General features: G+C 37.2%; 1 protein-coding gene across 1 annotated transcript; it reads left to right on the top strand.

The window, feature by feature from the left end:
• Positions 1-11,280: 11,280 nt before the first annotated feature.
• Positions 11,281-16,079, top strand: LOC125668017 (von Willebrand factor C domain-containing protein 2-like). Its single transcript, XM_048901748.2, has 2 exons — positions 11,281-11,589; positions 15,919-16,079. Exons 1-2 carry the CDS (start codon positions 11,322-11,324, stop codon positions 16,041-16,043), a joined length of 393 nt encoding a protein of 130 aa, XP_048757705.2. The 5' UTR covers positions 11,281-11,321; the 3' UTR covers positions 16,044-16,079.
• Positions 16,080-17,445: the final 1,366 nt, after the last annotated feature.

The raw sequence follows: 17,445 nt of genomic DNA on the forward strand, positions 1-17,445 counted from the left end.
TCAGTCCTGTGTGCATTTCTTTTAGTTCGATGTTTGTATACGCCATGAAAAAGTATTAATGTTTGCGTTAAAACGAGAATCTGAAACTTTAGATAAGTGTTACTGTCACGTATTGGTAAAAATCGCATTATCAGGCCCACATTAAAAATGTTTGCAATAACGCGACCGACCAGTAAAATGACCGCCGACTCTAACGTTTTTATCGTTATAAGAAAATTTTTACATATGCAATTTCCGGAAATCCGACCGTTGTGTTAAGATTTGCGATATTTTTTCAAGCTCCAGTCAGCTCAATATCATATGATAATTCGATGGGGAAAGTAGTCCTGCAGAATTGACACTGTACGGAGTTTGGAATTTTCGAAAACCATCGGCATTCCGAAAAAAAGATGGACAAGTCCGACTGATTCACGCTGCCATCATAAGTGAAACTAAAATTCACTGAAAATAACAAGATTAAGCCGTTGGTTCAGAATAAATTGTACAGTTTTCCAATTAAATCCACATGGAGTGACGTGTATGACGAAATAGCAGACGAAATCGAACTTCCGATATGTTCACTTATTATTTTTGTACAGAATTAGTTTAAAAGTGGACGAATTAAATTTTAAAGTTAAGAACTTTCCCTTAATCGATGCTAGAAAACATTTGCACGTGAAAGAAAACTTTGTGAAAATCATTTAAAAAGTAAATATTAGTGGGAACCTTTAAGTTAGTAAATACATTTGCCGCTTCTTAGTCTGTTCGGTGTCTAGAAATAGCCCCATGCGCGTGAGAGAAATCCCATAATGATGTGTAACTCGGAAACAATCGTTTTGAAAGGGCATATAACAACTTAGGCACGGTACTGTAGTAACAAAATGTATAGATTTACACAGATGATGCTTACTCCTCCTGGGCACCTGATCCCACCTCTGGTGTGTCCAAGGGTCCGTGTTTGCCCAACTATCTATTTATACCCCCTGCAACAAGTTGTGGGGGGTATACTGGAATCAGGTTGTCCGTCTGTCTGTCCGTCCGTCCGTCCGTCTGTAGACGCAATGGTTTCCGGACTCTAAAGCATTATCCTTTCCACCTACCGTCACCATATCATATATATGGACTACCCATGGGATGAAGATCTTCCCTATCGATTTTGGGGTCCAAAGGTCAAGCGCACTGGACATCGAAGTAGCAATATGGTTTCCGGGCTCTAAAGCGTTATCCTTTCCACCTACAGTCACCATATCATACATATGGACTACCCATGGGATGAAGATGTTCCCTATCGATTTTGGGGTCAAAAGGTCAAAGGTCAAGCGCACTGGACATCGAAGTAGCAATATGGTTTCCGGGCTCTAAAGCGTTATCCTTTCCACCTACAGTCACCATATCATACATATGGACTACCCATGGGATGAAGATGTTCCCTATCGATTTTGGGGTCAAAAGGTCAAAGGTCAAGTGCACTGGACATCGAAGTAGCAATATGGTTTCCGGGCTCTAAAGCGTTATCCTTTCCACCTACCGTCACCATATCATACATATGGACTACCCATGGGATGAAGATGTTCCCTATCGATTTGGGGGTCAAAAGGTCAAAGGTCACGCGCACTGGACATCGAAGTAGCAATATGGTTTCCGGGCTCTAAAACGTTATCCTTTCCACCTACATTTACCATATCATACATATGGACTACCCATGGAATGAAGATGTTCCCTATCGATTTTGGGGTCCAAAGGTCAAGTGCACTGGACATCGAAGTAGCAATATGGTTTCCGGGCTCTAAAGCGTTATCCTTTCCACCTACAGTCACCATATCATACATATGGACTACCCATGGGATGAAGATGTTCCCTATCGATTTTGGGGTCAAAAGGTCAAAGGTCGCGCGCACTGGACATCGAAGTAGCAATATGGTTTCCGGGCTCTAAAGCGTTATCCTTTCCACCTACATTTACCATATCATACATATGGATTACCCATGGGATGAAGATGTTCCCTATCGATTTTGGGGTCAAAAGGTCAAAGGTCACGTGCACTGGACATCGAAGTAGCAATATGGTTCGGTTTGTCATGCCATTTGTTTTTTACACTCAGAAAAGAGGTAGTTTATACCTATTACCAACACCCTTTGGGAGATTGGGGTAAGCGGGGGGTATTCTTAGTGAGCATTGCTCACAGTACCTCTTGTTTGTATTGCTTGTAGGAGTTACGAGATTTATCACTGTTCGTTATCTTCACCTTTCATAAGTCTGAACTGAACATGTGACGTCTTCTGAATATGCATTAGAGATGGCCGAGTGAATGGGGTTTGTAAACACGGATTTAAAATCAAATAATTCTGGTTAAAACAGGTGAAATAATGTATGCATTGTCGTACGGCATCATATTAAATACAAATTACGTGCAAAGATTTTACTCTGCTTTTGCGCAAGGTGGACAAAATTTGTCGAAATTCGGATCATACTTTTTTATTTGTGCTAAGGATAAGGGGGAACTATCTTCCTTCTTAATACAGCCTCGTCCTCTATTGCCCACTCTTTCTAGGCCTCATTTTTAAAAAGTTTAATCTTTAGGGGCGTTTTTTGTTTTGAATTAGGGAATGGGGGGGGGGGGGGTCGGATTCAGTGGTGGTTTCTAGAAGGGGGAGGGGGTTTCAAATAATTATATAGTGAATAACTGTGGAAACTTTGACACCGACTTGGCTTGCAGTAGATATTTTACTGGTGCAGGTCGCTCTGTAGAAATTTCTGTCAATCAAATTTTATCCCCCTCTAAATAACTTATACTACTCATAAACTAACTAAAAAACCCATATTAGACATACCTTTGCAGGCTTATTTTTATTCTATTTGCTACAGAGCACATATACCCCCAAATGCAAAGCCAAAATTTAACACAAAGATACATGATTTCATGTTTTATTAATTTATGCACCAAAGCACATCATATTATGCTATAATTTATGTAAACCAATATATATTCATTTACTGAGAGAATTTTTAAAGATATTCAATTGAAAATATACACAATTGCTGTTTAATCTGCTCACATCCTTCAGGAAAAAATCACAAAATATCGCAATTTTGAAAAATTCTCCAAATCTAAACTGTTTACATGCCAGTTTTTCTTTAAAAATATTTAGAATTATATCTAAGGTTAACAAAAAACATATATTACCATTGGTGACCAGAGATATTTTGCAAAATGGTCTCTTAAATACGTAACCCCCCCCCCCCCCCATTTTGGTAATTTCAAGTTTTACAATTCTTCTTTGCACACTTTGAAAATAGTAAAATGTAACAACTAATACAGTCTTAAAATCAAAATAAACAGAATATAACAATATATATATATATAACATGCTGAAAAGTTTGTCCTACCAGAAAATTAGAACACAAGGAGTGAGGGGGGCACCCCCACCCCTTCCTTTTTCTCACAATTTTTTTGTGTTGGTTATTCTCTTTTGTTGTTGCTATCAATCATATCATACATAGAAATACATACATGCTATCTCATAATTATAAAAATATAAATGCAGTGTAATATAGTGTGTCCAGGGGTCCGTGTTTGCCCAACTATCTATTTTGGATTGTTTATAGGAGTTATGAGATTGATTACTGTTCGTTACCTTCACCTTTCATACATGTAGATTCTAGCAACTACAACTCGTGTACAAATGTTTCTCAAAAGTACTTATGAAGAATTTAACAGGAGTTCAAATATTCAACAACTTTGCTGATTACTTTCTTAGACTTTGTAATTCTAGGTTTCTTTGAACCAGACACAAACTCACTAAAACAGTTTGAATTCCACTGTGGGGGTCACGCCTATGTATGATTTTTAACTTGTTCAGGCTTAGATTGCAAGCTATGAGCCTTTTAGAGATCAGTGTAGATATTACATTGCTTTGGACCTAGTGAGGACTTGACACTATAATAATTCATGGTAAATATATCCGAAGATTTACATTTGAATGCTAAATTTGACTCGTACAATTCTCGTAAACTACAAACATCAGACAAAGCATTGTGTGCATCATAACTTTTCCCAAGACATAATCTGACCAAGTTTTCTTGTTTGAAATTTCCCATTGTTTTCTTGTCAAACACTTTCTGTGCAAGCTTATATGTATCTAAGAAACCTAAAACATTTTCTCCAAATCTTTTAAGAAGATCAAGTCTCTGCAAATGATATTGAAGAATTGGCAGATCAAAGTTCTGAATATTGTGGCCCACAATAACAGGTTTGGAAGGACAGTCTGTTAAAAAGTCTACAAACTGGGTCAAACCATTGACTTGATCTGTTGAAGGGACAGGCTCTCCGTGAAGAGTGAGTTGTCCCATGTCATATCTGAGACCTGTTGCAGCTGATGCTTCTTTACAGACTGGTACACTTGGGTTGAGATAAATATTGATGGTCCTATCTTCACAAACTGCAGCAATCTGTATGATGTCAGATGTTCTACCTGAAAGCAAAATTAAGAATTATATTTTAGTCCAATGAAAATAAAAGAATATTTATAACTGTGTACAGGGAAAAGGTAAACTGGAGAAAACAATCTTACTAAGTCCAGTAGTTTCTAAATCAAAATACAGCAAGCAGCTACTCTCTGGAGAAATCATAAGAGGTTCTGGATCAATGTCATCAAGATCAATGTCTTCCTCAAGACCAATTTCTGACTTGTATGATTGACCTGTTGCAAATAAAATTCAAGTAAATAACAATGTATTTCCAATAATACAACTCTATAGGAGTAAACAAAACACAATAAATTAAGATTAAGTAAAAGATTAGTTTTGTGTCTGCTTTAACTGAGGCTTTACCTTCCAGTACATTCCTTGCTGCTTCTTTAGACAACCTAGAAGCTTTTAATTCTAGCCGACGTCTCTTGTTGGTTATTAAACTCTGTTAGACGCTTCCGTTTCAGCTTGTTGGCAAGTCTCATTGTATGTTTCATTGTAAAACTGCCTGGTGACAAAACCATTTTCTTGTTCAGCTGCTGGGACCGCCGCGGTGGCCGAGAGGTTAGAGCGTTCGCCCCGCATGCGGAAGGCCCGGAGTTCGAATCCCGGCCGCGACACACCTAAGTCGTTAAAACAGCTTAGGGTTAGGGTTTTGGGTTAGGGTTAGGATAGTTATATCCTTAGAAATTCTCGGGGCAACTTTGGTTGCAGGACGGCATTTATTTTTACCTGGGGGGGGGGGGCATACTTTTTCACTCAGGGAATCCTGGATTACCCGGACGGCCATTGTAGTCACCTCTGGGGGGGAAATTTGGTTACGTCGCGGGGCCAGTTGGACACCTGTCGGGTAACTTGGGTCACTTCGCTATTTTGTCCAAGTGGGTGGGTGGACCTTAAATTGGGGACATGTTTCTAGGTGTTTTGGACCATTCTAAGACGATTGAGACCCACTTTTGAAAGTCCAAAAATTGACGATAATTTTTTTAAGGGACCATAACATACGAAGAGGACAATAATTTGGAAACCTCACTACTTGTTTTATTGAAGAGTACAATTCTTGTCAATTTTTTTCAAATTGAAACATCTTTTTTCTCTTCCAATAATGTCTTTAAGTATTCCATTTGCTCATCCAGGTGATTTTTAACAGAACAAGATCAGCTGTGACTGAAAGTGTTGGACGTTTGTTGAACTTGTTGGTGTGTAGACTGGCTAAAGCCACTGATGATACTGCCTGCGCCCATTTAGAAGAGATGTCCACTGTACTTTGTGTCCCAAGTTTAAGGCCAGAGATGGTGTATTAAATATGGATATTTTCTGATCATTCTGGTGAAATCCAGCCATATCTCCCACTACCTTCACTATCAAGTCAAAATACTTTGGGCTAATGTATTTCTGTAGATCAATTTCTTCCTCAAATCTGCGAGTTTCATTTTCAATCTTGCCAATTGCCTCATTCGTTGGGACACAATTATAGTTCTCCTAGGTACAAGTTGATTTATCAGTATCTTTCGAAACTGCAAACTCTAGGAATCATTCAAAAGGACATTGTACATGTAAATCTCATCTTGACGCATCTTAGGAAGGATTGTTTCTTTAACTTTAAACGGTATAGTTTCTTCCCCACTTTCTACAGGGTACCTGTAAAGTGCGAAACGAAATCTACCGAAACGAAACCTACCGAAACAGATTGTATAACCGAACTCTTTTAATTATAATAATTAACAAGAGATGTTTGTAAAACACATATGCCCCCCATGGTGCAAAATTGAAAAGGGTTATACACACACACATCATTTGATTGAGAGTAGTATTATCAATTCAAAATATTGAGCAGACAATATCTTTCTGTGTCAAGAGTGGATTGACCATGTAACCTAAAAATCAATAGGGGTCATCAACTCCTGAAGATGTACCAGTGTACCAAGTTTGATGTCTGTCAAGCAAAGGGTTCTCAAGATATTGAACGGACAGTATATTCCTATGTCCAATTTGGCCCTTGACTTTTGACCATGTGACCTTAAAATAATTAGTAGTCATCTTCTCCTGAAGATGTACCAGTGTACCAAGTTTGATGTCTGTCAAGCAAAGGGTTCTCAAGATATTGAGCGGACAGTATATTTCTATGTACAGTTTAACCCTTGACCTTTGACCACGCGACCTCAAAATCAATAGGTGTCATCTTCTCCTGAAGATGTACCAGTGTACCAAGTTTAATGTCTGTCAAGCAAAGGGTTCTCAAGATATGGAGCAGACAGTAAATTACAATGTCCAGTTTGACCCTTGACCTTTGACCGTGTGATCTGAAAATCAATAGGGGTCGTCTTCTCCTGAGTACGTACCAATGTACTAAGTTTGATGTCTGTCAAGCAAAAGGTTCTCAAGATATTGAGCAGACAGTATATTCCAATGTCCAGTTTGATCCTTGACCTTTGATCATGTGACCTCAAAATCAATAGGAGTCATCTTCTCCTGAAGATATACCAGTGTACTAAGTTTGATGTCTGTCAAGCAAAGGGTTCTCAAGATATTGAGCGGACATTATATTCTTATGTCCAGTTTGACCTTTGACCATGTGACCTCAAAATCAATAGGGATCACCTTCTCCTGAAGATGTACCAGTGTATGAAGTTTGATGTCTGTCAAGCAAAGGGTTCTCAAGATATTGAGCGGACAGTATATTCTAATGTCCTGTTTGACTCTTGACCTTTGACCATGTGACCTCAAAATCAATAGGAGTCATTTTCTCCTGAAGTTGTACCAGTGTACCAAGTTTGATGTCTGTCAAGCAAAGGGTTCTCAAGATATTGAATGGACAGTATATTCCTATGTTCAGTTTGACCCTTGACCTTTGACCATATGACCTCAAAATCAATAGGGGTAATCTACTCCTTAGGATGTACCAGTGTGCTAAGTTTGATGTTTTTCAAGCAAAGGGTTCTCAAGATATTGAGCGGACATTATATTCCTATGTCCAGAGTAGATTGACCTTTGAACTTTTGACCTGAAAAACATTAGGGTTCCTCTTCTACTCATAACCAACCCACATATGAAATATCATTACCATCAAGTGAATGGTTCTCAAGATATTGAGCGGACAACACATGGTCTACAGACCGACCGACCGACAGTTGCAAAACAATATGCCCCCTCTTTTTCAAAGGGGGGCATAAAAATCCAAAACAATGAATGCAAGATAAATAGTCATTTGCATTCAAACTTCCTTTTGTTGGTCTGCGACACACAATCAAACTTCCTATTCCTCCCTTTAATAAATCGAGACTGTGTTTAAAATTTCTAAGATTTGAGTTTTTATGTTTTATTTTATTTTTTGTGGAGGCTTTTGCAACCAACAGTTCATTTCCATGACATTGTTCAAGATGTTTCAATGTTTGAGCGCTCTTCCCTTGGATTTTGAAAATTTTCTTGACTCTCACTGAACAAAAAGAGTAATAATTATACATTTATTGACTGTACTATTTTCTATCAGATTAAGTTTGTAACAAAAGGCCCATGGGTTACAATGCTCACCCAAGTAACTTCAGGTTCATTGATACTATGATAAGAATTTCAAACGAGATGTCTATTATTCCTTTATGAAAGGTGAAGATAACGAACAGCGATCAATGGTCATAAGCGCCGAGCATAGACCTAAATTGTGCAGCCCTTCACCGGCAGTGGATGTCTCCATATGAGTGAAATATTCTCTAGAGAGACGTTAAACAATATTCAATCAATCTCAAAACTCCTATAAGCAATACAAAATAGATAGTTGAGCAAACGCAGACCCCTGGACACACCAGAGGTGGGATCAGGTGCCCAGAGGAATAAGCATCCCCTGTCGACCGGTCATATCCGCCGTGAGCCCTATATCCCGATCAGGTAAACGGAGTTATCCATAGTCAATTTCAGTGTGCCAAGAACGGCCTAACAATCGGTATGGAACACATCAGACAGCATTTGACCCAATGATTGATTGTATCTTGCTTAACGTCTCGCTCGAGAATTTTTCACTCATATGGAGACGTCACCAAGACCGATGAAGAGCTTTAAATTTAGGTCTATGCTTGGTGCTTACGGTCATTGAACAGTGAGGGTTATTTAGCGTGCTACACCTACTGTGACACGGGACATCCGTTATTAAGGTCATCTCCGAGGACCCGTGCCATTCACATCTCATGCTGAGCGTTTGGCGATAGAACTGTTACTACCTGTTTTAACGACTTAGGTCTGCCGCGGCCGGGACTCAAACCTCGGCGTTCTGCATGCGGGCCGAACGCTCTAACCTCGGTTGACCCAATGATAGGTTGTATTGACGAACTAGATCGTTATAACGACCATAGAATCTGCGAAATTCTGACTTCGATCGATACTGTTGAAACCCCTGTACCATCAACTTGTTTGTCAGTAGCGTGCCTCGATTTAAAAACTGACTATACGCAGAACAAGCTAATGCGTATTGAATTAGTTGAGAGATATAAACACCATATGCAGGTAATAATGTAATATTGCTACATAAATATGGGAAGTTGACAATTTAAAAGCTGAAATCAACTCGTTTGTCATAAAGTTGATTTGTTAGTTTGCCGTTAATATCTATTTTCGTTAAATATCTAAGTATGACGAAGAAGTGGACAACTCTGTAGTGTCTTTTATCTCGAGTTCACAGGGAACGAATCAACATGTGAATGAAAATTATCATTGTTAATAGATAAAACGTGGTCGATGTATCTAAATATCGCATTGAAGGCCATATATCTGATCCACAATGTACGAAGCAGTAATAAACTATATATATGGGAAAAGGAAATATTCATATCTAGTGGCCAGTCATCCAAAAACTTACTTTGTTAAACACCACTCTGCTTCCACGAACAAGTACTCTGAAGTTGAAATAAAAAAAATATGCTAGAGTTCCTCATTTACAATATCTTCGGGGTCTTTGGTGATCAGGTCTTTTAACGATCTTGGAGTTCCCATGGGCACGAATTGTGCTCCTTTGTTAGCTGACCTGTTTCTATATTCATATGAAGCAGAATTTATTTTTAAAAAGTGCGTGTGTAATATGTGTGTAATATGTATCAATATTACATGCAGGTTTGTTGTGATTGTGTTTTATGTGTTAGTGGATAATGCATAAAAGTGATGTTTATATAAATGAAAGTTTAAATTTTTTTATTTTTTATTAAGCTATTCTTTGATATTAAGACCAATCTTCTAGATATGCGCAATTCAAGAGACATGATTTATGTTAAGATATTTTGATAATTAAAATTGCATGAGCATTGCTAACTTGTGGAACTATTAATTGTTCTAAATCCCGGAAGTAGGTATATACTGCAAGTTTCGAAACAGGTCAAATTTCCACAGCGGGGTTATTCTTTAAATTCACTAATGTAGTCCCGGTCGCGGTAGGCCGGTGTTAGAGCGTTCGCTTCGTTACCCTTGTGCTATGATTGTTCCTTCACCAAACACGCTGTACTTAAAAGTGAGAATACCTTAAAATAACAAGATTGTTACACGTAGCCATGTCCCCAACCGCTGCAAAAAAAAAGGTTGTAGCACAAAAGTCCCATAACTCCTGTAAAATTCCACGAATCAAAATGGCGGCACAAAATGATCAACTACATATGGTGAGTTACAATCCTATAAAATTTGAATGAAATCCGGTGAGCGGTTTCGGAGGAGTTGCGTCCACAAAGTGTTCCTATAGTGTAGCATGTACAAATTCAACAAAGTCCCATAACTCCTGTCAAAATTGTCGAATCAAAATTCCGGCATAATATGATCAACTACACATGGTGACTAACAATCCTAGAAATTATTAACAAAATCCGTTGAGCGGTTTCTGAGGAGTTGCGTCCACAAAGTGTTCCTATAGTGTAGCATGTACAAATTCAACAAAGTCCCATAACTCCTGTCAAAATTGTCGAATCAAAATTCCGGCATATGATCAACTACACATGGTGACTAACAATCCTACTTAATATGAACAAAATCTGTTTAGCGGTTTCTGAGGAGTTGCGTCCACAAAGTGAAGTGGGACGCACGGACACCGGTATTTCTATGTCCCCTTCCGTGTTGCGGTGGTCCCGTGTTACGACAGGCGTTGGCACGATAAAGAACCCACACTGTTACGGCCCCAAGCGCTAAAAGAACAAGAGGTACAGTGAGCGATGCTCACTAAGAATACCCCCGCTTACCCCAATCTCCAAAAAGGGTGTTGTTAATTGGTATAAATTACCATTTTCCTGAGTGTAGAAAAGAAAGGGTATGACAAAACCTTGGGTAGTCTCTTCTGTAGAAGTGCGTTTGACCTTTTGACCCCAAAGTTGATAGGGAACATCTTCGTCCCATTCGTTGTCCATCTGTATGATATGGTGACTGTAGGTGGAAAGGGTAACACTTTAGAACCAGGAAAGCATATAGCTACATCGATGTCCAGTGCGCTTGACTTTTGAACCCAGATTCTATAGGGAACATCTTTGTCCCATGGGTAGTCCATATGTATGATATGGTGATTGTAGGTGGAAAGGATAATGCTTTAGAGTCCGGAAACCATAATGCTACATCGATGTGCAATGCGCTTGACCTTTGAACCCAAAATTCGACAGGGAACATCTTCGTACCATGGATAGTCCAGACATGTATGTATGATGTGGTGACTGTAGGTGGAAAGGATAACACTTTAGAGTCCGGAAACCATTGCGTCTACAGACGGACAACCTAATTCCAGTATACCCCCACAACTTTGTTGCGGGGGTATAATTATAAACATTAACATAACACTTGTTGGTAACTATAGACACCCACTCCCTTTCTATATATACTTCTGATAAAACTTGCAATATCTGAGATAAGCAGATTGAATCACAATGGGTTCCAGAAAAATGCTCAGTGCTTTGTACGCTACGTTGTATTTGACGTGTGTGACAAGCACGTGGTCTTCAGATTCCATTTCAACACCACCCTGTTTGTACCGTGGACAGCAATACCCAGTCGGTTCCTTTCAGCCGTCTGTATGCGAACACTGTCAGTGTAGTGTTTCAGGCCAGGTAACATGTGCGCCTCAATTCTGCCCTCCGCCAGAATGTGTCGATGACGTCAAGGATCCATCTCAGTGCTGCCCTGTGTGCCCAAATGGTAAGAATATATTGATTGATTGGTTAGTTGTTGGGTTTGGTTTTTTTACGCCCCGTCGAGAATTTGTTCGTTATCTTCACCTTTTATTGAAACGTCACCAGATGTAGGTGAAGTGCCACAAAATTAGACCTATGCCTAGCACTCAGGGCCGTAGCATTGTGGTTCTTTAGCGTGCTAACACCTGAAAGATCCTTGATTCTGCATTATAATTGCATAAGAGTTAGTTTGAAATGGTTGAATCCTTGTCAAATTGCAATAAAAATGTGTGTATACCTTTACTTTTATTTAAATTATATACATTGATACACAAAACAAAATTTTACTACTTTTAAATGAATGTGTAATGCAATACAATTTTTCTTTAACCTTCTTAAAATGTTTGTTACCATGGGTAACTAACATATAACGTATTTGTACTTAACCATGTATGACAAAATCGCTTGTCCTGCGTCATTACTGATTTCAATCATAAAGTAGTATTCTCAAAATTCAATAACGCAGCAATCCCGTGGGGATCCGGGTTAGAATGATGAAGTTTTAGAGCTATTATAGATATATTTAGATCAACAGGGGATGCTTACTCCTCCTAGGCACCTGATCCCACCTCTGGTGTGTCCAGGGGTCCGTGTTTGCCCAACTATCTATTTTGTATTGTTTGTAGGAGTTATGAGATTGATCACTGTTAGTTATCTTCACCTTGCATCTAAAACTTCATAGTTATTTCGGATTTCAAACATTTCGGTTGAGCATCACTGAAGAGACATTATTTGTCGAAATGCGCATCTGGTGCATCAAAATTGGTACCGTATAAGTTTTACATTATGACAATGCTTTCGGCGACAGTAACGAACATTGGAATTTGACACATATATTAGTATTTTCTTTTATTTAGTATTCATCTATTTTGTATGTAGGAGTTATGAGATTGATCAGTGTTCGTTATCTTCACCTTGCATAATACCGAAGTATATATTTCTAATGTCTACCAACATTGTGCTATCTACTAATAATGTGACGGTTCCTCTGTCATCTTGTATAACATTGATATAGACCTGGACATCAAATTGAACTACTTATTGAGAAAGACTAATTTTGTTTAAAACATAGTCAGTACATATGTCAATTAGACAAAACATCACCTGGTTGTGATCTGTTTAGAGTTCTGCTTCGTGGTTTTCTGTAGTAAGTCCCCGTTATCTCGATTACAGAAATTTGTATTGTGGAATTAAGGTAATTCCACCCTCTAGAATTATAGGTTCAATCTTATATTTTACTGTTGATTCTTCAAATGATATATCTTAGTAACAAATACAAATGATAAAATAAGTATGTTGCGGTATTAATAATTTTTCATTCATTAGCACACACATATCCGTTATCAACGTCAGAAAATTTGCAGTTTTCCTAAAACAGCATTATCAAAATTTCACAAAAACTAGTTAAAACGATATAATGCAAGGTGAAGATAACAAACAGTGATCAATCTCGTAACTCCTACAAGCAATACAAAATAGATAGTTGGGCAAACACGGACCCTGGACACACCAGAGGTGGGATCAGGTGCCTAGGAGGAGTAAGCATCCCCTGTTGACAAAAACTAGTTAAAACGATATAAAAGTATTCATAACAATTTCGTGAAGGTGTTTCTTTAAAAAATATACAAAATGTATGTGAAAAATAAAGGAAATCTATCTCAGAATGGACTTGATAAATAATTTAATGAAAACAGGGTTATTTCCCTTGGATTCAATATTTTGAAACATAAAATTGATTATTTATATATAATTTAGACTTTTGAAATATTTTAAGGTTAACAAGATTTTTAACTAATGAAAAAGACTCCAACAAAATTCATGTTCCTGTCGTGCATAAATTTTATTAAATCATTGACTTTGCGAAATCTTATGACGCCACAGGAGGGTGGAACTACGTTAATGAGGGAAAAATTCACCGAAATGAAACTTTTACTGTAAAAATTTCTATATCTTCAGTACACTTGTACCGTGACGTACTTTAAAACATTTATATAAACTCACAACTGCAATAATTTTACGAATCATCTGATTACATAGCCATGTTCGGTTGTCGGTCGATTCCAGCTATTCACCTAATGACACATTCTTATCTAACGGAGAATTTCAGCCTGAATTTATATCTTGTGATAATTGTCCGCATTCTTTTAGAATGTATTGATATTTCGCCTACACGAAATGATGTGCAATCAATGCAAGAACTTTTTACAAATATTGAAAATTATATAATACAATTTTGACAGATAATTCTGAACACTATTAGAATATAACTGCGTATATACACTATTGTTTGTACCTGTTAACATATTTTTTAAGTTTTATGTCCGTCGGATGGGACGCTAATGGGTGCCGTGTCAGGGGTCACAACCCTCTGGCACGCAAAAGATCGTTTCCGCATTTTTGAAAAAGAGTCGGCTCACTGGAAGTCGTCAGGAAACTCCAAAACTTGATACCGAACATAAATGGGTGAAATATTGCCAAAACGGCGTAAAACCACAATCAATCTTACTCCACGTCTAAATTTTCGGAAATCAAAATTAAATAATATTGCATAGAGGAAGGACGGTTGTGTGCATTAGTTATATTGTATTTATTGATATCATATACAGTAAATAAAACTTGATTATTAGGAAGTCACTTGGAACTCCAAATTAAGTTTATAATGTCACATAAACTTAAAAGTCGGTAAAGAGGTCGTGTATTCTGGGGGTGGGAGGGGGGTCTCGTGTATTCTTGTTTTTTTGTGAATTCTGTTTTTTAAGGGATCTGTACATTTGTGTGTGAAATTTCAAGACTCTTTCGGACTTGAGTGCAGAAATCACTTATAACTGGACGTTAAACAACATACAAACTTAAAATAAGAATTTGTGGGAACGGTCATATTTTTACTATACTGACACGGTAGTGTCATTGTTCACAAACATACATATGATGTAAAATCGTTCACATAACGTATTTCAGCGTTACAAATCAAATATAAAAGGAAATCTAGAAACTGAGACAAAAAAAATCAATATATGCTGATCAAAGTTTATTTATATTATTACATAATCCCCGTAGGGATCCGGATTAGAATAGGTCCTCAGTACCTTTTGCTTGTCGTAAGAGGCGATTAAATGGGGCGGTCCTTCGGATGAGACCACGTGTTCTTCATCTTCTTTCAACTATAGTCCAATCCCGTGTAGATCCGAGTTAGAATAGGCCCTTAGTGGCCCTTGCTTGTTGTAAGAGCCGACTAAATGGGGTGGTCCTTCGGATGATACCGCAAAAACCGAGGTCCCGTGTCACAGCAGGTGTAGCACGATAAAGATCCCTCTCTGCTCAAAGGCCGTAAGCGCCGAGCATGGGCCTAAATTTTCCAGCCCTTCACCGGCAGTGATGACTTCTCCATATGGGTGAAATATTCTCGAGTGGGACTTGTTGCAATAATGTACCCCTCTCCGACTTTTTTTTTTTTTTGGTGGAGAGGGCTACAACTTAGGATCTCTGTAATGGTACAAATGCCGTAGTGATTCAATCCCGCAACATTTTCAATCATTCTAAACATTTGCTGACTTTCTTTACGTAAATAAAATGATGTTCTCAGATTCTTAGTCAATATATAAATGTACAACCTGCAACTTACGATTTGTGAGGCTCTATTCAACCGTTTTCAATAGTTTCGATATATTCCAATTTCTCGATTCGTTACCAAAAATATAGGCTACTGTCATAGGTGATATGCCAAAATATTGGGGCATAAAATTTTATCAACTGAGCATCTTAGAAGTGATCCATGTAAGCAGTGCAACAGGCCATGCGGGCCTCTTCTCAATTTTGATTAGAAATTCAGAATATATGGTAGAGTCATGTGGAAAATATAATAAATAAAATCCTAATATATTTTCTCTGTTAAATTTGTGAAATTGATGACACCTGGGCTAGAAGCTGAGCTTCGAGGGCATGCTTGTATGTGCCAAATTTCAAAATAAATTGTATTTCCTTAAAAAAAACTTACACAGTTTACAAGTAGTGGTTTTATATAGCGCCTGAATTTATGCATATGTTATGATGAAACAAAATCCCACTGAGAGCAAAATCTGATGCGCTCTCTCTTTCTCTTTTTTTCTTTCCTATTATCCCACTCACAATTATTCATTAATACAAGGTTTAATAATTATTCAAGGTTTATTACGAAGATTTTGAATTTGCATAATTCAAGTATATTCGAAATGTAGACAATATATTCGAGATGTAGACAATCCAGATCTGCATTTGAATAAGCCATGTTTCTGTCCATATTTTACTTTCATTATAGGAAAGACATGCCAAATTACAAACAGCAGGACTATTATCAAATTTGGAGAAAGATACTTTGACGGAGGAATGGAATGTCGCTGTCCATCACACGGGTCCCTTGAGGCAGAATGTATATATGTATAAACTTAAGCTTTAAATAAATTATACTTTTATTTGAAACGTTGATTTAATTAATTTTATATGCCCACGAGATCGAATATTGACAGGCGTATCGATTTTTGTCTCTCTGTAGCTTTGATCTTTGTGGTATCTTTTGAACTATGGAATATAGATGTACATGTATAGACCAAATATTTGGTGAATGCAAGTACGCCTGATATAGTCCAGTCATTCAACATTTTGAAATCGAACTAATTGCAAAAGAATTAATTTGCAGTCTGTGTGATACGTTATGCCGTTAATATTAACATATCAAAAGTCCTCGAAAGTCCTTTTGGTGGAAACTCCTGAAATTTAAGTTCAAACTTTTAAAAAAATCTTATTACGCCACGACACGAAGCAGCTTCCATACACCTAGAATTCTTCTGCTTTTGATGACGTCATCAATTCTCCAATTATAAACAGCGTGTTTTGCAGCGATGTGGAAACTAAACAAAGTAAGTAAAAATATTTGTTTGAATGAAAGAAGAAAATCCTTTAATTTGTATATCATATCTAGTCGCAGTCTACGAAATCGCCGTTGTTTACTGTATCTAACTTCGAATTTGTTGATTTTCTGCTATGCATGAAACACATACTATGTCTTCAGTTATGTTTAAAAAGTATCATAATGTAGAAATGGGACACTTGTATGAGCCCAAATTCATAAATAATACATAAAGATAAAAAAAAATCCGTCTTTGTGAGTTAACGTAGTTCCACACTCCTGTGACGTCATAGGATTTTGCAAAGTCAATGATTTAATGATAGGAACATAAATTTTGTTGGAATCTTTTTCAATAGTTATCGTAAAAAATCTTGTTAGCCATAAAATATTTCAAAAGTCTTAGTTATATTTGAATAGTCAATGATATGTTTCAAAATATTGAATCCAAGGACAATAACTCTGTTCTCATTAAATTATTTATCAAGTCCATAATGCGATAGATTTCCTTTATTTTTGACAAACATTTTACCAAGGTGATAAGGAATCATTATCTGTGTCTTTTCATGAAATTACATAAATTTTTTAATCTTGAGTGATTTTAAATAGCTCAGCTTTATGGTGCCATACTTCAGTTTTTGATGGGGGTATACATACTCTGGAAGCTAAAGATTTGAAATTATTAAGGAAAGGTATGGATTTTTTCCCATGAATAACTATAACAGATGTAACTCTACCAATATAAACAGAAAAAATGATATGTAAACCATGCTATAAGGAAAGTGCGTCCACATTTGTTTGTATTTTAACATTTTGGAGAATAACGCTAATTCAATAATTTTGCACATATTATTCTAAAACTTGATGAACATATTGAAAATGACATGTGTTTTAGTTATTGCCATGTTTCCCGATAAATAAATGCAATTCAAAAAATATTTT

This window comes from Ostrea edulis, chromosome 1 (genome assembly GCF_947568905.1).
Source record: "Ostrea edulis chromosome 1, xbOstEdul1.1, whole genome shotgun sequence".
NCBI lineage: Eukaryota > Metazoa > Mollusca > Bivalvia > Ostreida > Ostreidae > Ostrea > Ostrea edulis.

Excerpts from the sequence above, each read along its gene's own strand:
- LOC125668017 (XM_048901748.2), top strand. The coding sequence starts at position 11,322 with ATGGGTTCCAGAAAAATGCTCAGTGCTTTGTACGCTACGTTGTATTTG. Across the intron at positions 11,590-15,918 it reads CTGCCCTGTGTGCCCAAATG|GAAAGACATGCCAAATTACA; the intron begins GTAAGAATATAT and ends CTTTCATTATAG.